The 24735-nt window shown below is 41.6% G+C and overlaps 3 protein-coding genes across 4 annotated transcripts in view; 2 read left to right on the top strand and 1 right to left on the bottom strand.

Annotated features, from left to right (window-relative positions):
• Positions 1-701: 701 nt before the first annotated feature.
• Positions 702-18077, top strand: nectin4b (nectin cell adhesion molecule 4b). Of its 2 annotated transcripts, none has more exons than XM_031870658.1 (11): positions 702-1228; positions 4816-5016; positions 5968-6135; positions 8829-9107; positions 12030-12147; positions 13984-14135; positions 14487-14646; positions 14829-14904; positions 15179-15238; positions 15778-15963; positions 16889-18077. In XM_031870658.1, the coding sequence occupies exons 1-11, from the start codon at positions 1177-1179 to the stop codon at positions 17135-17137; spliced, it is 1701 nt and encodes a 566-aa protein (XP_031726518.1). In that variant the 5' UTR covers positions 702-1176; the 3' UTR covers positions 17138-18077. The 2 variants fall into 2 exon arrangements, with proteins under 2 accessions (XP_031726518.1, XP_031726517.1); XM_031870657.1 differs by having other exon boundaries at positions 16853-18077.
• Positions 18078-19308: 1231 nt separating this feature from the next.
• Positions 19309-21732, bottom strand: LOC116396204 (zinc finger protein mnm-2). The gene is made up of 2 exons (XM_031870659.1): positions 21238-21732; positions 19309-20642 (listed from the first exon to the last, which is right to left on the bottom strand). The coding sequence occupies exons 1-2, from the start codon at positions 21482-21484 to the stop codon at positions 19720-19722; spliced, it is 1170 nt and encodes a 389-aa protein (XP_031726519.1). The 5' UTR covers positions 21485-21732; the 3' UTR covers positions 19309-19719.
• A 1906-nt stretch (positions 21733-23638) lies between these two features.
• Positions 23639-24735, top strand: part of tesk2 (testis associated actin remodelling kinase 2) — a 28726-nt gene continuing 27629 nt past the window's right edge. Inside the window, exon 1 of the mRNA XM_031870656.1 lies at positions 23639-24038. The gene's annotated coding sequence lies outside the window, so the exon portion shown is untranslated. The remainder of the gene's footprint in view (positions 24039-24735) is intronic.

The following is a 24735-nucleotide window of genomic DNA, read 5'->3' as shown; positions in this document are numbered from 1 at the left end:
GTCCTGTTCTCCCCCAGGCTCTTCACAACAACACCAGAAACACTCACTCACTCATCCAGACTTCTGTTGCAACACGACACACTTGTGTTTCACATCTCAATGTGTGAAGTTGGGGGCTCGGCTGCATTTGAATAACGGTGAATTGAGTATTCATTAGACGAGACACATGCATTTTTTTGGGCGTTTGTAATTATGATTTTTTTTTCACAATGCAATGCTTTATAAATGCATTTTGAATTTAAGATGTGTGCTATTTATAAGCCCTTTAAAAAGGCAGAGCCTTATACGTATAGGTTTATAGCTGACAGAGTCATAATAAAACGTACTTTTAGTGGCCTGTAACTGTGTTAACCAACATTTCTGCTGAACCCTCTGTATATAGGAGTTTGGTATCCCAAAGGACAGTGTGAAACCTTTTTTATTATGTTTTAATAATATTGTTTTCTGTCATATTCTCTCATTTATTTTGCTCTGTTTTTCTCTCTCTTGCATGAACAGCTCTGTAAAGTATAATTAAGTTGAATTATTAACCGTAGATGAATACAAATAAATAAATCAGCTTATGCTGCAGGATGTCTATTCTTGTGTTTATTTTCCGACATGATGTTAAGTGATGACAAGTGAAAAGAACGATTTTCTCAACGCCACGTAAACGCAGCACCAAACGGGCGTGTCCAGCCGAGCAGTGGGCGGAGCCTGACGCAGACAGGTGTAGAGGCTGAAACCTGTGTTGTAGGTATATCTCCCTGTGCGTGACAAACAAGCAGGTTTTTGTTTGGTTAACACACGCTTTACTTTTATTTTCCGCGTTGGATCAAATAGCGTTTCAAGTTTCCACCTTCAGGCGTGTACCTTTACTTTGTCTGCTGAGTTCACGGTGCAGGCTCTGCAGAGGACTTTGCACAGGGAATTAAGTTTATGCAGTTTACAAATTTCAACAATATTCAACCAGAGGACGACGCGTGGAGGATTTTGTATTTAGTAAGCATCATATGTGTGATTTGAAGAGGGAACACCTGTTGCACCTGCCCTCCTGCTGCGTGCTCCTCACCTTGCGTGCCGCTGGGCTTCCTGTGAGATCTTAAAGCAGATATCGACCACGAGAACTTGATAACCGCAGTGGCAACAGCTCAGAGAGGAAGGTGATTCACACCAGCTTTTATTTTGGGACTAAAGATGGAGTTGAAGGGGCAAAGGGCAAAATGTCTGGCGCTGCTTTTACTAGTTGGTGAGTTTTCTGTTACATTCATTTACATGACAATTCACTGTTTTACACAACCTGCACTGCTTATTATCTTCTTGTGCTTTTCCAAAAAGTTACTGTATTATTCCAAAAACAAGAGTTGCATTATGTCTCATACTAAATACACTAAATACACATTTAAACACTAACCTTATTGTCATTGATACTCTATAAGTTTTCACTATAATAATCTTGGAAGGACAGAAAACAGAAGTTACAAACTGCTTTACAGGAGAATCATGGAAATAAATACTAACTCATGGTGCTTCATGGTAATTTGCACTTCTTTTTATCTTTCATAAAAGATATGTGGATATGGGGCGACTGTGGCTAAGTGGATAGCAGGACCGTCTTTCAATCAGAGGGTCGGCGGTTCAATCCCCGGCTCTGCTAGTCGCATGTCGATGTGTCCTTGAGCAAGACACTTAACCCCAAAATTGCTCCCGTAGCTGTGCCTAGACTCTGAATTGTAAGTCGCAAAGCGTCTGCTAAATGACTGTAATGTAAAATCTTTAACAGAATAACACTTTGATATTCCAATAAGCAAATGGAGTGAGGATATAGACACATTTGTGTACTTTAAAAAAAGAAATTCATATAATATCTATATGTCTGTGTAAATCTGTCTGAACTCATGATTACTGTCTGAATATTGTTGTCTTACACCATATCACCAAAAGTATGCGGACACCTCTGATCTTGGTGGCACAGTCCTATCTGTCTCTTTTCTGATGTGTGGGCGTGTATTTAAATTTTTCTGAAGATGGATGACCAAACATTAATGATGATGTTTCATCATTCAGTATACACTCTTTGGCTAGACACAAACTTTCCTCTTTTACTTTAGTTTTGGACTGTTTTCATGATCCAGGTATTTCCAGTGAAGGGAAATCGTCAAGCGAAATAAGATTTGTTTTTACACAGTATAGTGCTTCCAACCTTGTGGCAACAGTTTTGGTGAGGCCCTCTCATGTTTCAACGTCTGTGCACAAAGCCAGGTCCATCAGGAATTGGTTTCATTCAATTTTCAAGAACGTAACTGGCCTGCACTGAGCCCGCTGACCTCCTCGGCCCAACACCCTTTGAGAAATGGAAACGTCGGCTGTGATCCAAACCTTATCAGCCAACCTCACTAGGTGGCCGAGTGAGGAGCAAATCCCTGCAGCCGGGCTCAGGATCATCTGGTGGAATGTCTTCACAGAAGCGTGGAGGCTGTTTAAGCAGCAGATTAACTTCTAAGGTTTAGGAACGAAATGTTCAACAATCGCTCACAAACTGTTTGTCCCGGCAGGTGTGGAGGAAGAAGCAGCATGACAGAATGTGGCTCAGTCACATTTTTACTTTCGGTAAACATGAATCACAACTGATTGCCCAACATGCATCCGCCTGTCTTTTTGTGGCTAATTCTGTCGCTACACGATTGCTGTTCTCTCCGTCTTTGGCTGCGGTTTATATTATTTAGGCCGTGCTGCTCCGATTAAAAGAGGAAATGCACCTTTAAACTGTTGTTTTTCCCTTTAATCCTGGAACCAAAGGTGTGATGAAGTTACTGTTGTGCAGAGTGAACAGGAAAAGCTTGTATGACCCAAGCTTGTGACCCAAGTGAACCTGTGTTTGTCTTCTTTCAGTGTGTGTTTAACTCTTTCAGGTTATTGTTTATCTCTATTGACTCTCACCTCTATTTTCATTTCTCGTTGCCTTCCTCTGAAGTTAGTCTTATGTGTCTCTTCCTTTCTCGATCATTTTAATGGCATAAATGATCGAGGTGTTCTTCTTCTGTCGCTCTCTTACAACTCTGTCCTTTTTCTCTCTCCACTCCACAGTTGGGTCACCCACACTGTAGTTCTTTGTTGGCCAAATTTAAACTTTCTGTGTGAAGAGACCAGTTTGTCCGTGTGTCCGACTGTGTTGGATGTTATCTGTGGGAGACGGCCCTGTCCCATACTGGCTGCGGTGTAATCATTAATTGAGCTCGTGAATCAGTAACTACAAAAAAAAAAAAGTGTCACCCCAGAAATCAAAGGGCAAATGTTTGGCTTTCCCTGTTTGAGTTGTAGAAGCATTGCTCTCTCACACCCTTTCCCCTCATGATTGTGTTTCTGTCCCACGCTCAGACTGAGACTTCTAACCAGGTGTGATTAAAGTACAGTCAATCTTAGTCATCAGTCGGCACTGATGACAGCTTTGATAGCACTTCACTCATATGAGACTCCATGGCCACCATACTGAAGCATCTGTGTGAGGAAAAGTTGAATTCCTGCGCTGCATTTATTAAAGATGCAATGTTTTGGTCATGGACTTTTGTCAGGCATCAAATTCACAACATGAAATCTTTCTACTAAAGCCACAGGCTGCAACTACAAATCAAAGGGAAAGGTCAGATCTACTAGAGGCAACTACACCCATAAATAATACAAAATAAACACAAGACAAATGGTATAGTGTAATGTCAACAACAATAGAATACAACTGATAAGTAATATCTTAGAAGATATTCGGTGGGTAATGAAAAATAAACGAGTTTTTTCAATAAGAGGAGTTGGAATAAGAGTCGGGTGATCAGACAATAACCAGTCCAACTCTCATATGTTTTCATAATCTTCAAAATAAACAGACTTTTGAAACGTTTAAACAAAGACAACAGAATAATTGACGATCAAGGAATTTAAACAAAATAATCGGACATAACGCAAAAATATCAAGATAATGTAGAGGAACCTCTCAAACAGCATCTAAACCATCACATAACAAAGACTCTGCAGAAGCTCTGTTCAGACTCAAACATTTCTGCCTTTGAAGAAAGAATTAAGACTCATAAAAGCACTATTGTTCAAGTTGTTGGCACCGTCGCCCCACAGCATGAAGGTCCTGTGTTCAAACCGTCCCTGCGCCTTCTGTTGGGAGTTTGCATTATTCTTTGTGTCTGCATGCCGACAGACGAGCAGGTTAGGTGAACCGGTGACGGCGCGTAGGTGTGAATGAGTTTTTCTGTCTACGCACAAAACTGTCTGGGGTATTCCTCGCCTCTCGGCCAACGCATCATGGGGTCCCGTCAAGGCCTCCTGCGATGCAGTGTTTAGGAAATCAATAGACTAGACTATTCATCATGAAAAACAAAGAAGGAAAGCTGTTGTTAGTTTTTAATTGTAGTCTAAAAGGAAACTTCCTCGTAAGGGATCAATACTTCACTTGTCAGTGAATAGTTTCCAGCTTGTTTTATCTGACCATATTCAAAACCGCAAAATATTCAACTTACAATGATGGGAAACAGAGAAAAGTAGCAAATCTTCACATTTGAGAAGCTGGAACAAGCAAATGTTTGGTAGCGGCGTGACTCTGGGGATGACGGTCAGTCAGTCACTTTGGTCCAGACTGAAATATCTCATCTGTTGGAGGGATTACCATAAAAAAGGTTAATATCTGTGATTTACTGCATTTTACGTGACTTTTGATGCCACAAAAAGGTAATTACCAGAGGCTAACCTTTTTAATTAATGGTCAAATTGTTCAAGCGCTCTCCTCGTACCTCTCGCACTCCCTCACCTTAATTTGATGACGCCCTCTCTCCTCAGCGGTGTGTGTGCAGGCGGACTTTGTGGAGCCTTCTCAGCCCATCACCTCCCAGCGCTCCTTCGCCGAGAGCGAGACCAGGCTGCCCTGTCACTACCAGGTGGAGAAAGGGGAGAAGGTGGTGCAGGTCTCCTGGTACAAGGAGCTCCACGACGGCAGCAAGGACCAGATCATCACGGCCCACTTCGAGGACGGCCACACGGGTGAGCTGCAGCGAGGGGTTGGAAGTGTAAATAGGCAGGAATACAAACTTTTAGATACACTTTTAGAGTATTTGTTTATATTGTTGTATCAAACATTTTATTTCACAGAGTTTGAGTGTTTCACTTTCGTTTTTTGTAGTTTTAGGATTTGACACTTCTCACTGCTGTAGCCATAAATCTGCCCCTGCGACTAAACGGGCACTGAGTTCAAAGGGCATGCAATAACTGATAACCGATAACCATCAAAACCAAATGTCCTTCCAGTTTATTGCAACTAGGTTGAACTTTTTTTATTCTGTAGGTTCAGAGCTCGAATCTGGAAATGATCTGAAATGAGATCCTATAAATCCTAACTCTGGCTTAACCTCTTGGCACAGAAACCAATGTTTTACAACTTCTGCCTATTCTGTTTGTTTCATCTTAATATTAGACTGACAGATTTACAGACTTATATCTCACGTTTGCAATTCTATCATAATTCTTTAAGTTGGCCCTTAGGCCATGAACACAAACCAATATTTGGCAATTTCAGCCTGTTTTTGCACTACTTATATGCATGTTTACACATAGAATCATATCATTTTAAGGGGGAACTTAGGCCTTGCACTTTTTTACAGTTTAAAAGTACTACTAAGTAAAACTACGCATTCTCTATAGTTTGGTCTGTGATATTTTTCTGTATATGGCCCAAAGGCAGAAAAAGTTAGGGCCACCCCTGGTTAAGTTTTACACCTTGGTTATTTGTCTATAAGGTGAGGCTGTGACGTCTTTGGATGAATGCTGGTTATTTTGGCCAATGCCTATAAATCTATTAACATTTCCTGGAGTCAACACTTTTGACGAAGAATTTGTATTGTTCCCATATTTTAAAAATATTTTTTGTCTGTTTGAGCTTTGTTTAAAGGATGATGAACATGTGGCCTGAGCTGAAGTCTTTGTTTTGTTTGTCAGAGTTCGGGCGTTACTCCGGCCGGATGAGGTTTGAGAGCGGGAGCCCCACGGTGAACTCGGCTCTGCTCATCCCCAGCACAGATGAGTCGGACAAGGGCAGCTACACCTGCCACATCTCCACCTTCCCCAACGGAAACTTTGAGAGGCACATCACGCTCGTCGTCTGGAGTAAGAGTCACCCTCGTACTTTCTCTCTCTCTATCTTTTCGGCGCTCCCACACTTTCCTAATCCTATCGGAGCTGCTGTAATGATGTTTAAACCGTAATCATCTTTGTAGAAGAGAAAGCCAACCAGAAGATTTTCAGCAGGTTTGTCAACGTGGCCACAAACACTGACAGCATATCTAAAGCTTCAGCGGGTGAAAAGCGAACTGAAAAAAGTGAATATCGTTTTGCATAGTATATTTTTGAACATTATTTATTGCAATGACTTGAAATTGTAAGTTTGAAACGGAACCAAAAAGTGGATATTAACAGGTTAGTGGGTCTTCACTCTGTAGAAGATGTCCAAAACTGTGTCTTCAGTCTGGAAATCACACCAGTGCTTCACTAAATCATGAACTAAACTAGGAAGGTCCACTGCTGTAATGTTTGATGGACTGAACACAACCCCACAATTGGCTAACCCCCCCCGTCTAGACGTTTTTCACTCACACGTGTCACACAACATTTACGCTTTCATATTAATCTATGCAGTTGTCTGCACCGGCTCTGACAATCATTTGTGTGTCCTCCTTCATCACTTACTGAGATACTTGCATTGTGTCCTGATTTCAGTGGAAGCCTAATAGCAGCTGTGGGGATCCCGTTTTTTGTTTTAATTGGATCCTCCTCCTAGTAAAACATGTAGCGCTGCCATCTGTTCCAAATTACTTTCTCTTGTTGCACCATCAGGTCATGAGTGGTGACAGCTGAGTTGTAAGCTTGTCCCAACACGCCACAGATCAGACAAACCTACAGAAATACACTCACTAGTAACTGCCAACCTCCAGCATCGAATTCCCTCAACTCCTTAAACCTTAAAACATGTAACCAATAATTGTTGAATCCATAAGTAGAGCAGGGTATTATCCCTGCAGGAAATTCCTTCCCACGTATCACCTGTCAATCACACGCTGAGGGCGATACTGTGATGTCATGTATTTTAGAGTTTCTGTTTACAAGGTTTGAGTGTCTACAGGTAGTGTCCTTTTCTTTGTGTGTTAATCCATAATGGAGATTTCTGCTAATGCTAACTACCTGTTTAGTCTTCTACGTTAATAATCCGAAAAGATTTACTAGGTGTTTACAACAGCCAACGCTGCCATGAGCTGGGCGTGAATCACAACCGTGTTAAACCTGTTGGTTACCGAGAGCAATACAACCGAAATAGTTTTATGTGAGAATATCCCTGGGGACATTTACGCACATAGTTTCTTGTCTTCTTGCACAATTAATCAATCAATCAATCAAAATGTATTTTTATAGCACATTTTAAAATGCAACAGAAGTTGCCCAAAGTGCTGCACATACAGTAGATACACAGTCATACAATCAAAGACTGGATTGATAACAGTACTTGACATTAAAATCAAAGACTAACTGACACAAATCACACAAAAGTGCCATGTTAAAATCAAAGGTGATAGGCCAGGGAAAGGAGAACATCGGTAAGGTGGATGACAACCCAACATGAAGGGGAATGTTGTTCCAGAGCTTAGGGGCAGCAGCAGAGAAGGACCGGTCGGCCCGGGTTGTCATTTTTGTTTTCGGAAAACAACTAAAGGCTGTTGGCCGAGAGATGTTGGTGAGCGAGGTGGGGTATAGGGCTGCAGCGGGTCAGACAGATAGACTGGGACGTCGCCAATTAAACACTTAAAAACAAATAACATTTTAAAATGAATTCTGTACTCTACAGGGAGTCAATGAAGGGATTTTAAGATCGGTGAAATGTGGTCACGCCTGCGTGTTCCAGTTTAAAGTCTCGCTGCTGAGTTCTGCACCAACTGAATTACGATGGACTTGATTTAGTTCATATCCTTGAGGATCCTCTACATATTGTTAATGTTCATGCCTGATGTTGTTTCACTGTTGCTCACCGTCTGTATTTCATTCCTCAGTAAGATCCTGGTGGTGCCTAGTTTTCTTGATTATGGTTTCCTCTGTGTTCCAGGATGTATTTAAGGTCTTTTTTTATAACAACGTTCTTATCTGAATCTTCCAGTGCTTGTTGCTTGAACTTGTCCCACAATGATGATCACTAGTCAAACATTCAGTGACGTCCTGGTTTTAATGGATCTAATTACAGCCACTTTAGGTAATTTTAGGTGAAGACAAATTTACCTCGAGCAGGCTTTAGGAAGTATTAATTAACTCTTAATGCGGTAATTGTAGGGAATGTACTTTACGCAAATGGTTTACCACATCATTGTTACTACTAATACTATATTTACAATAATAATTATTGTGTTTTTAGCAAGTAATACACAAAGTATTGTCTATAAAAGCAAGAAAATACAAAATCTGAAAACGCAACCCAATTCATATAATAGCCTACAGTACAATTATACACAACATCAAAAATATTTTGTGTTGGATACATAAAATACATAATAAAGCAAAAACGTTAGTAAGTAAATTGATTTATCTGTTAAAAAAAGACATTTTGTTGTTTTAAATAAAACCATGTAGCGATATAAAGATGTCATGCATTTTCATTCATACTTAAAATTGACAACATGTTTCTTAACACATTTCATCTACTTCTTCACCCTGAAAAATCCAGAATCTATGAATATGAAAAGTGAAGCTCAAACACAATAAGCAAAACGTACGTTTGATGCCTCTCAACTCACCCTGTTTCTCTTTCCTCCTCGTCTCAGTTTTACCCATCTCCAACTTGGACCCTGTGCTCCTGGTGGAGGGCCAGTCGTACCGCGTGGCCGCCTCCTGTCGAGCCGTGGGCCGCCCGGCTCCCCGCCTCTCCTGGGACACCGACCTGCCGGGCCAGTCCCAGAACCGCACCAAAGAGGGCGGGTCCGTGTCCAGCTACTACTCCCTGCACCCTTTGCGCAGCATGAACGGGAGAAAGCTGGACTGTCTGGTGTGGCATCCCGGCCTGGTGCAGCCGCGCAGGATCTCAAACCGCCTGGTGGTCCAGTGTGAGTACAGCTGATGATGATGATGATGATGATGTCGTGTTTTTAGGCCAAAAATAGACCAAAAGCAGATTGTAGTTTTTAAATAGAATTTAATATTTTCTCGAGGGTAGAGCTTGTCTAAGTGCAGAAATCATCTTACTGGTTGAGTTAAACATCAGTGGGAGGAACCACCCTTTGTCTGAGAATATAATTCCATGCTGTACCAACTGTGTACAGTGTGTACTAATATCAGAGTGTACTACTTATTAGTGAATATGCCTGCACATTTAGTACTAACAGGAAATATGCAGCACACCCGTAGATCGATCGAGCTGTGGCTTCGGAATGTCCAAGTCAGTTCCACTTGACAGAAGAGAGTGAAGATTGTAATACTTCTTTGAACTGCCTCGCCACCAGCCACAGTTTTAATGTTTGTAATTTGTAAATGTTTTTTTATGCAGCTGTGACCAACCCCTCAGACAAACTGCACAGTCAAAAAATGTGCTTTTTTTTAGTTTGCATACTGACCGATTTAAGTACACTGACTTTCTTTTAGTGCAAAGATCTGCTGATGATTTCTGTGGTATGTAGCTCGGGCTCTGTTTCTGACTCATAGATAGATTCATGGTAACTTTGTTTCGTTTAGGTGTGTCCGTAAGAACTTCATACCAGAGCCGTGGAACGGGAACACCTTAATGAAATGTAGTATTATAAATAAATCATTATTATTAGCTACAGCTGTGTGTTTCCTGCAATGTCTGCATTGTAAAAGGCATATTCCACTCAAAGCATGGGAAACATTTAATGACGGTGATGTTATCAGGCATGACTTCATGACTTAATTAGATTTGTAATTAGCATTCTCACCAAGATGAGCTAACCTAGAGCTTGGTGAATGATCAACTAGGAAACCTTCTTTTATTTTTCCAAATGACTTGTAGTAAATGTACATACAGTATACTAATCTATACTGTTTTATTGCAGTTAAAATAATGCATTATGTATATGCATGTAATATTACTTTCACTTCTCACTTTTCACCTTCACCAAATAAATAAACCTATAATCTAATCTCAAATAAGAACAAAGTAGTTTTCAAAATATTTTTTTAATAACATTTTTGAGATATTTCTGCAGCAGTTCTACCACCGTTCACAATGTATTTAGAATTTTTGCAGCTGTGAGTAGCACCTCCATTTCTTTTGTAAATAGCATTTTTGGACAATAGTGCACATCTCAGAATTTAAAGTATTTCTAATTTTGTCAGTGTGACACACTTTGAATCTGCTCAGAATTACTATGGAGTTTACAATTAGGACACTGTTGCATATTGTATGTTCAGTTCAACCTGTTTTAGCTCCTCCTGCTAATGGCTCATTTAACCCACTGTGGCCTTTTCCCCTTTGGCTGCCCTGCAGGAGCTATTTGTATAGCTTAACATTCCTATTGGGAAAGTAAATGGCTGGCAGTAGACTAAACATGAAACAATATTGGCAGATTGCTGGGAAAGTGTATGAGTAATGCTTCGTCCTCCACTATCACCCTTCAATTCAGTTCCTTCTGTACGCAACAACGGCTCTCTGTCCAGTGTAATGTGACAGCTCAATGTCGCCCAGAGGAGCGGACTCAAGTCACGAATCTGATGACTTTAGACGTGACTCGACAAAAATCTGACTCTGCTATCAGACTTACAACTTAACTTGAACGCAAATGACTTACTCCATTTGTACTTTAACCTTTTGACTTGGAATGACTTGATATTCTCCCCAAGCCCAAAGATTAAAATGTACTTTACCATAAATAATTGCAGTGTTGGAATATAACTAAGTACATTCACTCAAGTACTGAACTTAAATAGAAAATGTGATGGACTTGTACTTTACTTGAGTATTTCCCTTTTATACAACACAAGTTATACTTTTACTTCACCACATGTGAGAACAGATATTGTGCTTTTTACTCCACTACAATTACCTGACAGCTTTAGTTATTATTTACAATTTCTTATACTCTCTGTCCAGTAAATACAAAAGTAAAAATTCTTCTACTTCTTAAGTTAAGCAAACTCTTTAAAGTGAGATTTAAGAGTGAGATTTTCCAAGTGCTATATAAATATCACGGCTGTGCTATCTGTACAATAATTAGACCAGTTTTAAACGTTAACATTCTAAATGTGTCACCGTTTATTCCCGGTTGCAGTGTATGTGAATGACGTCAGCTGACAGGAAGTAAACATGCACCCAAGCTGACAGTGAATACAGGTATAATCAGACAGACGGTATGAGGGAAATTAAAATGTTGAACATTAAAGCATGTAAACATAGTAGAAACAAAAAAGACAAGTATGAACCTGGAAATGAGCTTAATGTCTCCTTTAAGTGAATCTTTTAATGCAGGGTTTTCCCTTATACGTACGTTTACATAAGTAAAGGATGTGAATACCACCACTGAATCATCGTGCAGCAATCGACTTTAGATTATCCTGACAACAGATGTGCAGAGCTGTACAGAGCATTGCCTCAGCAGGAGGAGCAGTGCAGACCAGGAGAGACTCTGCTGTCCTCAGCAACATGCAAGACACTCGACTCAGAAATGACATACATTAGTAATTGTGTCACTGGAAGGACATCATGTACCAGAACACACTGGTTAATTCTGTAAATTTAATATACTTACTTGGTATTAAATGTTGGTGCATGACTCAAAACCCAGAGTTTAGTGTACTTTGACTTGACTTCATTGCCAGGTCTTCAGACTTATTCGTGACTTGCAAAACAATTGCTTCTGTCCCACCTCTGCAGACTTAATCAGTATGAGAACGTAAAGTAGTGCTGAGGCAACTTCATCTTTGGATAATCAAAGACACGAAACAGCCTCACACATTTATGGCCCTCTCTGCTGATACAAATCCTAACATACAAGGTTTTTCTGTTTTTCTGTCAGACCCCCCAGACGCCACCATCTCTGCTGGTACAGGGGACTGGTTTGTGGGTTTGGAGAAAGCTGAACTGGTCTGCGGCAGCGGAGGATACCCCAAACCTCAGAACATCACCTGGACATGGTACCGTCATCAGTCTGTCTGCTGCTCATGCACATTGCTCATGCACATTAACCGTCTGGCTGCCAGCAAGAATCTGACAATTACATGTTAATTCAACCCACTGGGATGCTATTTGCACTAATTGCTCTTTACATGGCACTGGAATGTGTCTCACAGCATATATAAGCCACTGCGATCACATACACACACACACACACACACACTCACACACTACTACACACCTGTGAACAACGAGGAAGTGTGCTTTGAATGTAAAAGAGGGCGTCTTTCTCTCCTGGCTTAATTCACCACAGAATAAAAGCTGTGGTGTCGTGTTGCGCAATTTGAAGTCAGAAGATTGAGAGAGATATTTTCACATGAGGGAGGGAGTAAGCGACACAAGGAAGGGCAGGAGACACATGCTAAGCACTTAATCATAGTGCCATGCTTTAAATATCACTCTAATGCCTGGTAAAACACAGGGTCTGTGCTTAAATTAGAGAGACCGTACCAGCTATTACAGCTACGACTGAACACACGATGATCAAATGTTGTGTGCTGAGTGGAAAATATTTTAGCCATGAGGCAATCTTGAAATATTAAGATTATTCCGGATTAAGGTTTTTCATCCCCGCAGACCCTTCGGCGCGTTCATCATTACAAGATCACGCTGTGTGGACAAGCATTGTTGTGCTATAATTTCGATTTTGATGGGGAAACAGACTCTGGGCTACTGTAGAAACACGGGGGTCTGCTCTGTATGTAGATATAAATGTTCTAGGGTAACTATAACACAACCATTCTTATTTTCAGGTGATTATACACTAAAGAAAAGATACTTATTGACAGTATATTCCCGTTTCTTCCCATAGATCCCCCTAAATGCTACACTGTACCTATACCATATAGAGAACCTTTTGAAGAAATAAAGAACATTTTATCTTATTTACTTAATTGTGGAGTTAGATGAGCAGATCGATACCTCTCTCATATCTGCAAGGTAAATATAAAGCTTCAACCTGCAGCCATTTAGCGTAGCTTAGCATAAAGACTGCTAGCGTGGCTCTGACCAATGGTAACAAAATACGCCTGCCTGCATGTCGTTGCATTGGTATTGTGAGAATTTTCTCACAAAGATCAACAAAACGGAATAGAATCTTTTTGGCTGCTGAAGGTGGTTTTGCTCGCTTTATCTGTATCGTTTTCAACCATCTACTCTGTGTCGGATGCAATCTCCTCCTGTGACTCTCTTATAAAAGGCTGTTGAGAAAGGCTAGGTGGAGTTTTGAGAAAAGAAATCTGAGCTTGCCTCTGTTTGGGGGGGTGAAGCGGCAGTTAAATAGCTGCTGCAGCACAGTGAAACCGAGGGCAACATGACCCCTCTCAGTGGACCTAATCAGAAACTGGCTCTCCATTATGTGATGTCTTCAGCTGCACCGTGTACTCGCTAAACTTGCTTAAATCCCCCAAACCTATATTTATTCGGTCTGTTCGGATCAATGGGCGCCAGTCGTAAGCCCAGCAGGTTTTGGTTCAGGTGCAAGGGAATTGATGGTTACACTCTGCGGCGAACCCGATCCTGTGATGTTTTAATTTAGCCGAAACACTTGTGAAGCAAGCCGCTCGCTGCATTTCATGCTGCTGTGTTCCTTCAGGCGTTATTGTAGATTCCTCCTCTGACACAACAGGTTTATATTTTGTACTGGAATGCCCGTCGGTTCACATTGGTCACCAAGATGAGTCACAGCTATTGTTTGGAGCGGTGAGTCGCGTGTTTCTGTACGGTTTATCAATGGGTTCACCTCTGGTTCACATCATTGCCAATTAGTGGTGACATAGTCTTCCGCTTGTCCACAGGAAAGGAGGAGCGGTGCCGGATAGGGTGACTGTGGTGGGAGGAAAGCTGGTGTTTGGGCGGGCCCTCCGCATGAATGACAGTGGGGTCTATGAGTGTGTGGCCAGGAACGACGTGGGAGTAGGAAAAACAGATTATATGTTGACAGTAAAAGGTGAGTGCATTTCAGCTTTGTTGGTGTTTAGGATCACACAGGACTAACATGAAAAACTGTCCTTCTATTGTATGCTTTGTTGGTGTTGAAGGTTGAAATGAGAGGACAGATACTTAGAATGAATCATAAGACAAGTTGAGTTTCAAAGAAAAATTAAATTCTGAGCAATTCTCCTTAATTGTGCAAATTTGCTGCCCCCTTGTGATGGACATGCAGCATGAACTGATGCTGTTTTACCTAATTTAGGATCAAAATTGCTGCAGGAAACATGTCACTGTGGTTTTGTTGCGGTGTGACTCTTTGCGTGAGAGATATTCATCAGGTGTCTTCCCGTCCTCGTCTTTCTTCCAGAGACTTCTCAACAGAAGGGCCCCATCGATAACCTGCTGCTGATCATCATTGGTGCTTCAGCCGGAGCTTTGGTCCTGATCCTGGTCCTGGTCGTCCTGCTGGTCAACCGCTACCATCGACACAAAAACAAAAGGCTTGAGAAGGAGCTTAATGAAAAAACGTGAGCTGCTGGCCCACAATTCTCTTGAAAAAAGCCATGTGGTGACAAACTGGAAAATACTTTTATTCATTCCCCATACCCTGATGACAGCTGGACTGTGAATGTTTTTGTTGTTAACTGCTATTTAAAACTGTTTACACACTATTTTCTGAAATGTAAATGTGTTTTTTTTTTTTTCTCAGGGAGGAAATTCAAAGCTTCTCCAGACAAAACTCCTTCAGGAGACTAAACTCTGTCGGCACAGACCCCAGAGCACAGGTACAGACACACACTGAGAACAATAACCTGCAGAGTTCAGAGAAACCAGGCGGACACACCTGACCCGCCCCAGTGTAGTTTGGGGTGGAGCCGCTGCCAAGACGGCAGCCATGTCTGCTGTGTGGAGGCTGATGATTGCAGGCTGCTGCAGCTTCAAACAAATAATAAGTGTCTATGAACGCTGCATGCTAACATCTCATTCTGGGTGGTTCAGTTTATTTATCTTTTGCTCTCATGGTCGCTAACTTTCTCTCACTTTCTCTCTTTATTCCAGCCTGAAGATTACGCTCTGCTCAGAGTAGACAGCCGGATGAAAAACAGCCAGATGTCTCTGGTGAGTTCCTCTCTGGGAGAATTATTTGATTCCAGATTCTGAAATGTAAAGAGATGGTGTCTTCTCTGTTTTACAAGATTGTAAATTAAATGTCTTTGGGTTTCAGAACGTTGAAACAAAAGTGTCAATATGACCTTTTTCTTTTTTTTTTTTACAATTTTAGAGAGTAAACAATTAATTGATTAATCTGTGAAATAATCAAGGTATTCATTTTTTGTGGAATTATTATTGCAACAGAAGTAATTCAGTAGTCTAGTCAGTAATAAACATCTGAGAGAAATGCTGAATATTCCCCTTTTTTAAATGAAAATGGTCAAATTTATTCCAAAGATGTAAAAAGCGGCATCAATTACTAGCTTCCACAGGTTGTCCATCCCCCTTTAAAACACACAGTTACTTAAAGTAATACTACAGTATATTAACTTACATGATTGAAAAGAAACTGATGAATACATAAATAACAACAATTTCTGTATTATCATATTTATTGTGTGAGAACTGAAGAGCCCTTTCATCGGTGTTTGTATCCCCGCCTGCAGGAACGACCCGTCTCCACTCTGAGCGGGAAGTGGGGGCCTCCAGCAGGGGTAGAGGTGGACGAACTGGGACGCCCCGTCGTCTGGGACGACGGCAGGGAGAGCCTGAGAGGAGCAGAGATGGACAGAGAGAAAGAGGAGCGCAGGAGGAGGGTGGAGTCCTACCTGAAGAGCAGCAACATGTCTCTGGTATGTGTCAGCATCCCAGAGAATAGATTGGAACGCATTTAGTTTCGTTTGTAATGAGTCATACGGTATCGTGTTTTATTTGCTGCTGAACCTGCGTCGTCGCTGTCAGACGCTTTCTTGGAGACGGAACAACCGGACTTCAAACATATTTTTCAAAACAAATTCATCTGGGCAGCTCTGTCCATTTCAAATGATCACATTGTCTTTAATTTATGTACAAATAGGATAAAACAACCAAGTAAACTTGGTACATACTTAACACCAGTGAATGTATCACAACCTGATTGGCTACCCTTAAACACTCATTAAGTGGAGTCAGTTTTTACAGGAAATATCTGCTCTACAGGGTTGCATTCAACACTGCCAAAATGTAGAAAAGTTTATATTTCCTGTCTGTTTTTTAAAGCAGAAGTAGCAGTGTATTATTGACCAACCTGTTGTGAAAAGATAGCACTTCATGTTCCTGCAAAAGCAGAGAATTTACCAACCGGAGTCCTTTCACCACCTTAAATAGGGTTGTATATGTCGCTCTAATGTTGTGTTTTTGTACCTGTTTTCTTCAGTTTTTAGCCTGCATAATTCCTGCATACATTGATTTTCACTTTGAACAAACACCAGCAGACATACAATACTGTGTCTCATAGGCTGTTTTAAAATGTATTGCAAAGTTGGAGGATGTCTTGTTAAAACCAAAGTGAACACACCACCTTATTTTGGATTTTTGGAGCAAGTGTTTAAGCCCATTTGATATCATAGCAGTGAACTTTTCACAACAAATAAGGATTTGCCCATTTTTTATTAATAAAAAAGAAAAAGAGGAGTAAAACATATCTACATCCAGCGCTAGAGAGGGAGAGACAGTAATGTGTTTCTATGCCGTTTATACCAGGACTCAGGTCTGCCCTCTTCCCTGGTTCCCCTGAAGGCCCAGCAGGACGAAGGCGTCGGGCCCACAGAGCCAGACCTGGGCCACGTCAGAGAGGGAGACCCCCCGCATGGAGAGGACTGGGCTCCCACCCAGTCGGTGGACGAGGAACACGTGGACGACGCGAACAGCAGCCCCTACCAGCTCTCGGAGGCGCTCACCAATCACTTCTACTACAGTAACGGGATCCTCAGGCCCAGGCCACACTCCAACGCCATCCTGCTGCACCCCAGAGGACAGATCATCTAGACCACAGACTCTCATCCAAAACATGAGAGGAGAGAAACGCCTGCATTGAAACTGATGTTATCCTTTTTCAACGGGATGTTTGTTTTGTACAAATTGACTGCAGGGGGTAGTTGACCTCAAGAACGATCCAAACTGTTACTTCTTGCATCTGGATAGTGAGTTTTTGTCTTTTTATTCTCACCCTATGAATACATTTTTGGGGCATTTTATGCCTTTATTAGATAGCCGACAGACAGCAGGAAATAAGGTGAGAGAGAGATGGTGACTGTCATGCAGCAAAAGTACCCAGCCAGACATGAACCAGAGATGGCAGGGTGCCCCATTTTTGGGAAGCTTTTGATCCCGATTATTTAGCTGATGGAGAATTACAGTAGCAGGACGAGTTCTGCCTTTCACAAACAACCACGGAGTGTAAATGAAAGATATTTCACTCCTTAAACATGCACGGAATAAAGGTTCCTGTTACACAATGTTTACTCTGTTATCTATTATCTTATATTGACAAAAACAGAGTCCCAATTAATCCTGACAAACACAATCGGGTGCCTTGTTTACATCAAAGACATTCAGGGAGGATCATATGGACAAGGACACAGTAAACTGTACTATAGTGTTTGATATTTTCAGCTGGGATGCACCTGCAGATAAGAAGTAAGTGTGTGCATTTTTGTAACTATGTATTATGTATACGTTTATGATTTTGTCATTGAACAGCCACTGTAAAAAGGTCAAAAAGGCACCTGAACACAAACGGGGACAAAGTAAACGGGTGGATGTTCATGTATACACAAAGCAAACTGGTCTCCATGACCAGATGTAAACCATATCAGTGTACAGCGAAGAACAGACTGGACCAAACGTGCAGAAGATGTGTGTGTGTGTTCGTGTGTGTGTGTGTGTGTTCGTGTGTGTGTGTGTGTGTGTTCGTGTAAATTGTTTATATTAATTCAGTGTTTTTCTATGGAACTATAAAAAAAAAACCTGCCATGTAAATATTGAAATGTTTATTCATAAAAGTACAGCATACAAAGTCATTGTTCTTTATTATAACCTGGGATAATTGAGCTTGATTGGCCTCATACATGTGAGGATAAAGGGCATCACCGATCACAGCTGCTGCACTAACATTTCAATTGGATTTGCTCATCAGTTGCTTGGTAATGAAGGATATAATTGAGATTGTGGACACCAGTAGAAAAACTGGATTTTCACAGGGTGGCTGGTCTCTCTCTGTGTGACAGGATGGTTGAGTAATCTCAGAAAACCTCTGTGTTCAACGATTACAGCGACATTTTGTGAAATAGGCTTATTCCCTTTCTTTTCAAGAGTTGCTTCATGTCCGCAGCCGAGATGCAACCCGTTACCCCTGGTGAGCGCTGGAGGATTCCAGAGCCAGGCTAGCTGTTTCCCTCTGTTTCCAGTCTTTGTGCTAAGCTAAGCTAATCAGCTGCTGGCGGAAATGAGAGTGGTATCAATCTTCTCATCCAACTTTTTTTTTTTTTTTTTTTTAAAAGAAAGAAAAAGGCGTATTTCCCAAAACGGCAAACTTTTCCTTTAGGATGCTGCTCCTCTACTCAAATGGAATGTTTGGGGAGGAAGTGAACCAGGCATGGATGACTGGAGGAGACCTTGGGCGACTACACCTAAGATGCCTACATCTCCCAGCATGCAAGGTTTAATTCTTAAAGCGCTAAGATGAGCGCTTCCTTTCCTCTCTGTGTTAGCCTTAGATACATATGGTGGGGCAGCTGTGGCTCAGGGGACAGAGCGGTTCGATCCCCGGCTCCTGCAGTCTGCATGTCAAAGTGTTTTTGGGCAAGACACTGAAACCCCAAATTGCTGCTGAAGGCTGTGCAGTGAATGAGCATTAGATTAGATCCTAATGTGTGTGTGGTAAATGTCGGCATGTATTGTTAAGTGCTTTTGAGTTAGTTGAAAACTAGCAAGGCGCTTTATAAATGCAGTCCATGACTTTACAGAATTGTGAGATATTGCCTAAGTTTCACAATTTACATTGAATGAAATGTGACCAAAGTTGACGTTTCAGCAGTATTACAAAGACACGAGCCAGGTCACCGTGCAATGGCGACTGTTCCATGAAGCAATAGACTGGTGTGAGTTCAGTCTCACTCGCTAAGCGCTGCGGTTGTCTTTTTCATAATGTCTGTTCATTTGTAATCTATATCTTTCCCTCGACCAGCAGTTCTGTTTGCTCGATATTCACCGTGAGCCTGATAACGGACAAAGGATGAGGAAATGGTGATGTTGAGGGACACCAGAGTCTCTACAGTCACCACACACACAGGTTTGCAATTCATGTCCTTATGTGTAACCTGTAGACATCAATATTCAGCCATGTCACCGTGGCTGGATGTCCCTACATGTTTGTTTTTAACCAGGTTTACAAACAGTACTTAATACCAAAGTTAGTCCTTACACTCCAAGCTATGTTAAAGTTTTAATTCATCCCAAAGAAAGAAGTGCACAGTAAAATCAGTCGGCTACGTTACATTTCAGTGATGTCAAAATAGAAAAGGGAATTTGTTAGTTCATCTAGACACACTGATATTTCGAGCTGTTTCTCACACCTCGAAAGTTACTGAATCATTTTGGGAAAGTGCCTCTTTGTGAGTCCGCTGGTGAGTGCGAAGGTTGCTCCTCTGAGAGAAACACTTGCCGCATGTGTCGCACGTATACGGTTTCTCACCCGTGTGAATCCGCTGGTGAATCTCCAGGTGGCTGACGCGGTCGAAGCTCTTGCCACAGAACGGGCAGATGAACCACTTCTCCTTTATGCGGCGGCTCGCTATAGTTTTATGCACCTCGGGGTCGTTCAGAAGGAAGAATCTGCTGTCGGGGTTAAAAGCGGACATGTTTTTAGTTTGTGGTTGTTTCTCTGAGAGGAATCTGATGGACACTCTCTCTGGGTGATTCATTGCTTCTGTAGGCTGACTCTGCTGCTGAGGTTGGCTAAAAGTCACAGGAGCCCTCGATTTACTCGACGCACCAGGTCCATTATCCCTCACAAACCTGTCAGAGTACGCCGTCTCTGCTGAATTGTCAAAAATGTCCAACGCATTCTGAATGAGCAGGATTTCCGAGTCCAGGTTTTGTGACAGCTGCTTCGGTTCAAAGAAGCAGTCCGAGTCATCAGCAGTGTCGCTGTCTCCCACCGAAACAGACGACCAATGCTGGCTCTCTTGTTCTTCCTCGGCAGGTTGGAGGTCCACTTCCATCTCGTGGTGACCCGCTCCGTCGGCGTCGGCGTGATCCACCGAGTCCACGATCTGCTCCACGATCTGGACGTCGTCCTCGTCCTCTAGCTTCACTATCAGGTCTTCGTCGTCGTCCCTGCCGTCGCTTTCGCAGACGTCGGACTTGAGCTGCTCGCATTGTTTCTCCTCCGTCTGTGATGGAGGCGGAGTCCTGTGATTCGCTGACGTGTCCGCCTTCTCTCTGACGCTCTGATCGCACGACAGCGTCTGGACAGAATCTATAATCGGCCCTGAAACGACAGAGCAGGTGCATGTTTTATACGTGCATTGAGAGCCAGTTGACAGTATGTATGTGCTTTGATATAGATGTAACAATCACTATTTTTATAAGTGAGGTTTCAAAGCTTTCAAGGTGACGTGGAACAAGTTTAACTGGTGTAAAATGGCTTCTTACCAACACAGATTGACCTAAAAGGATATTAGCAGGGCTGTAACGCACATTCATTTTCATTATTGATTATTCCATCAATTATTCTTCCAATGAATAGATTTCTCATTTAGTCATGACGTGACGTTTAAATTACTTGTTTTGTCCGACTACCGGTCCAAAACTATTTGGTTTACAAAGACATAAAACTCAAAGAAACAGAAAATCCTCACATCTGAAAGTGAAAACTATACAGATATTTAGCTTTTTTATTCTTGATTGTCTAAATTGTTTTTGAACCATTTTCTGCCAACTGACCCACAGAATGAGTAGAATGTTATTTAGATGCAGTCAGAAAGTAGCCTCCAAGTCTTCTTTTGAGCTAAAAGGCCAATAATGATCAAATGAAAAGATGCATTATGTGTTTTCCCAACAAAGGTCAGGGGTCACATGCTTACCGTCACCGGTGAGCGGCTGCAGCTCTCTCTTGGAGGAAGATGGTGGAGACAGACTCGTGAGCCGCTCGTTCTCCATCAACACCAACTTTCTGTTCAGGGCTTCGATCTCGCTCTCTCTCCGCCGGAGCTCGAGCTGCACGAGGGCGAAGCCGTCCTCCCACAGTTTGCTAATTTCCACCACGGCAGCCTTCGCCAGCACCTCCATGATGGAGGTTAACTTGCTCTGGAAAGCCACACAGTTGGCCATGTTTGACCCCCCGACCCCCGACCCCCACCACCTCCTCTCCGGGTCAGCGCCTCCGCGACGGGACGTTGAACTAACTTATATCTTATGTGCGACACAAATCACACGACTAGTGACGACGTGCACCGCTGTGGTTCACATTACGGGTCGCTGTTTGAGGCGAAAAACATGGAAGTGTAATACAATAGTAACGGGAAACGCTGGTGGTCATGTGACGGAGGAGATACGGTGCTACTGGTGGGACAAAATTCCTCCGCAGGAACACGTGTCTATAAAGCAAACGCCTTCAGCGTTTGAAGGCAAAAATTTACAAATGGTTCATAACAAACTATAAAGTAGTTGTAAACACATTAAATAAACGGTTAACAATACTATCATACAAATTAAATGTTTATATCTAATTCTAATTGGGGGTTAAAGTGAAGTGTTACAGTTTGGGGTGATTTGATATAACAAATCTTTACTTTACCATGTAGCAAATATATAATATGTTGTATTACTGTTTCCAATCTCAAGAATGAAAACGCCTATAAGACCATAACAAAGAAAGTCCATCCAAATACTCATTGACTTACAATAATAACAAACCACTTTTGAATGCTCGAAGATCTGATAAATATGACTTGGTATCTTATAAGTATAAACGCTAATATGATTATAATAATTATCTATTATCTTAATAGTGACATAACAAGTCTTATACACTTGGCATGATGGATTTAGTTTTTAATAAGTGGTGGAAATGGGCATTCATCATTTGGAGGAGAGAGAGCAGATGAAAGCAAACAGCGTTGCCCTCACCCAGTGCTGTTGATACTTGTCATGTGATGCTTACTATTCAGATCCTGTTTGTTACTCTGACAGGACACACTCAACGAGTGGCTGAGATGACACGTACTGTATCAATCCTGGACCAACACCGATTGAAATAGACTGCCCGTGCTCCAAACTTAGAGATCCCTTTCCCCACAAAGCTGTCACCTAACTTGCACACTAAGAACACCTGTAGGAGACAATATCTTGCTGTTGTTTGAGATTGATGTGTACAGCAGTGCTGCCTCATTTTGGCCACTAGATGATGCTCTACTTCCATGAGAGCATAAGCGCTGAGGTCAAAGCACCTGCCCTTGTAGGAATGAAATCTATCAAAATAGACCCTATTTGGCCCCATACACATGCCTATAACTTATTTATTAGCCAATGAATTCCCCAAGTGTATTTTAGTCACTCGCAAAAGCTGCAAAACTTTTAATCAGTGACCATCTCTTGAAGTACATTTCCCACGAACAAAAATAATAGGTTCATAAAAAAAGCAAACAAAGAGGCCATGCTTTCAAGTTCTCCAATTTGTTGCACATCAAAGAGCTTTGGTTAGAAATGTTTAAGATGGAATCTAACAAAAGTAGCGGTGGCTGAGTTCACAATTGTTAAAAAACGGACTATTTTGCAGAAAGAAGTCAAGTCGAGAAGTGATTGTTTGAATTAATTATGAAGGTTGTATTCAGTATTTGACCTTTTTATTCAGTTCAGCATTCCTCATAAAGTAATATATATCTTATCATTATTTTTCCCGTGTGTTTATGCTGTGTCTCTACTGTTTGGACTGCTTCTGTTTCCTCTCTTTAGTTTCCCTCTGTTATGTTGCTATTGTTTACCTCTTTGTATGAGAAGTGATATACAAAATAAACTGATACTTGAACTCGAAAACTAATTTACGATCAAAGTTGATGATTCTACTTCCTGTGTCCCTTAAATATTCTTTGCTGGAATAAAATTTTTTTTTTTAGAGATAGATAGATACTTTAATCCCGCAAGGGGACATTTGTTCGCTACAGCAGCATTATGATACAGGTAAGCAATCAAAGTAGTAAAAATAAAAATATTGACCATAAAAATGCACAATATATACAATGAAATATAATAATATTAAATTAACTAACTAAACGGTAGTGCAAAGATTTTATTTATTTTTTAATTTAATGTTTTATTTTAATTTTTGCATTGCTTTAGACACGTACTGAATTTTGTTATTTTTTATTCCGTTACTTGTGTGTTTGAGTGTTTTTACACGCGCGCACACATGCACGTGGACGCCTGGCCATTGATTGGTTGATTTACCCTGCCAATCAAATGTGGGCGTGGTCAGGTGGGAGTCACTCGGGTGAAGAGCGAAGAGAGACGACGGAGCTGTCAAACAGCAACAATCGGCTTGAAATACTATCCCGGGCGGTGCAACAAACATCGTACTTTGCTCTTTTGTGGTAACAAGGACGACAGAAGCAGACTTCGACATCACTTTGAGCATTCAACCTTTTGGGGAATTGGGGACTTCTTTTACCGCTGGCGACGAAAAACTTCCTGTTTTTATGTTGTGTGTTTGGTGGATCAGGCTAATGTTTGTTAGCTCTTGGTTTAGCTTAGAGTTTTGTTGACAAACTAGCCACAGTCAGCTGTTCTGTTTCGAAGGGTTTCGCTTCTCGTTTGTGACAAATGCTACACGAGAACGGCATGGCACCCAGCTTCAACTGCTGTAAACATCTCCATGAAGTAACATCAGGTAAGTGAGCTAAACTTTATCAAGGACTACAAGACAACATTGACTGTTTTGGTTTGTTTACATTGTGTCTGGCGTTGATCCAGCTCTTTTTACTCATCTAAGCACCTCTACTTAATATGACTTGTTGTATCAGAGCTGTTTTGGCAGCACTGACTCATTAGCTGTCCGTGGGATCAAGATAATGGGCAGGTTTCTGTTCCGCCCCATGGACTCCTTCATTACTTTAAACCCTGGAAGAATTACAGGTATGCGGCGGCTCGTATGTCGTTGCAGTTCAACACAATAGACTGTGGTCAGATAAGAGGCTTCGATTCACTTTAGTTGAATGTGACCTTGCTCATTTACTTGACAAAGATTTATTTTTTTTAGTGAACCAGAGACCTCTCAGCTGTCTGAATACTAGGATCCACACAGTTACTCCAAGAACAGTGTATCAGTGGATGTTGTCTTATTTAAATCGGTGTGATTGTTGTTTTCTTCTATTGTGATGCAAGTACACACACACACACCCACTAAAATAACTGTCTCTCACACACGCCCATTTAATTCCTCTTGCCCTCCAGAGACACTTTAACCCTTCCTGCAACCAATCATTATAACATCACTTACGTTTTTGATTTATTGCAGACATTTTCTATTGGTCTGTAATCCCCCGGGACACAGCTGGATAGTGTTCAGTCCCCCCCCACCCCCCCCC

The sequence above is a fragment of the Anarrhichthys ocellatus genome, unplaced genomic scaffold, assembly GCF_004355925.1.
Source record: "Anarrhichthys ocellatus isolate YVR2014 unplaced genomic scaffold, GSC_Weel_1.0 scaffold54, whole genome shotgun sequence".
NCBI lineage: Eukaryota > Metazoa > Chordata > Actinopteri > Perciformes > Anarhichadidae > Anarrhichthys > Anarrhichthys ocellatus.
Note: the sequence above shows the minus strand (reverse complement) of the source record. Positions and strands in the feature narration are given on the sequence as shown.

Excerpts from the sequence above, each read along its gene's own strand:
- LOC116396204 (XM_031870659.1), bottom strand. The coding sequence starts at position 21,484 with ATGGCCAACTGTGTGGCTTTCCAGAGCAAGTTAACCTCCATCATGGAG. Across the intron at positions 20,643-21,237 it reads GCAGCCGCTCACCGGTGACG|GGCCGATTATAGATTCTGTC; the intron begins GTAAGCATGTGA and ends CTGTCGTTTCAG.
- nectin4b (XM_031870657.1), top strand. The coding sequence starts at position 1,177 with ATGGAGTTGAAGGGGCAAAGGGCAAAATGTCTGGCGCTGCTTTTACTA. Across the intron at positions 5,017-5,967 it reads CTTCGAGGACGGCCACACGG|AGTTCGGGCGTTACTCCGGC; the intron begins GTGAGCTGCAGC and ends TTTGTTTGTCAG. Across the intron at positions 12,148-13,983 it reads CAGAACATCACCTGGACATG|GAAAGGAGGAGCGGTGCCGG; the intron begins GTACCGTCATCA and ends GCTTGTCCACAG.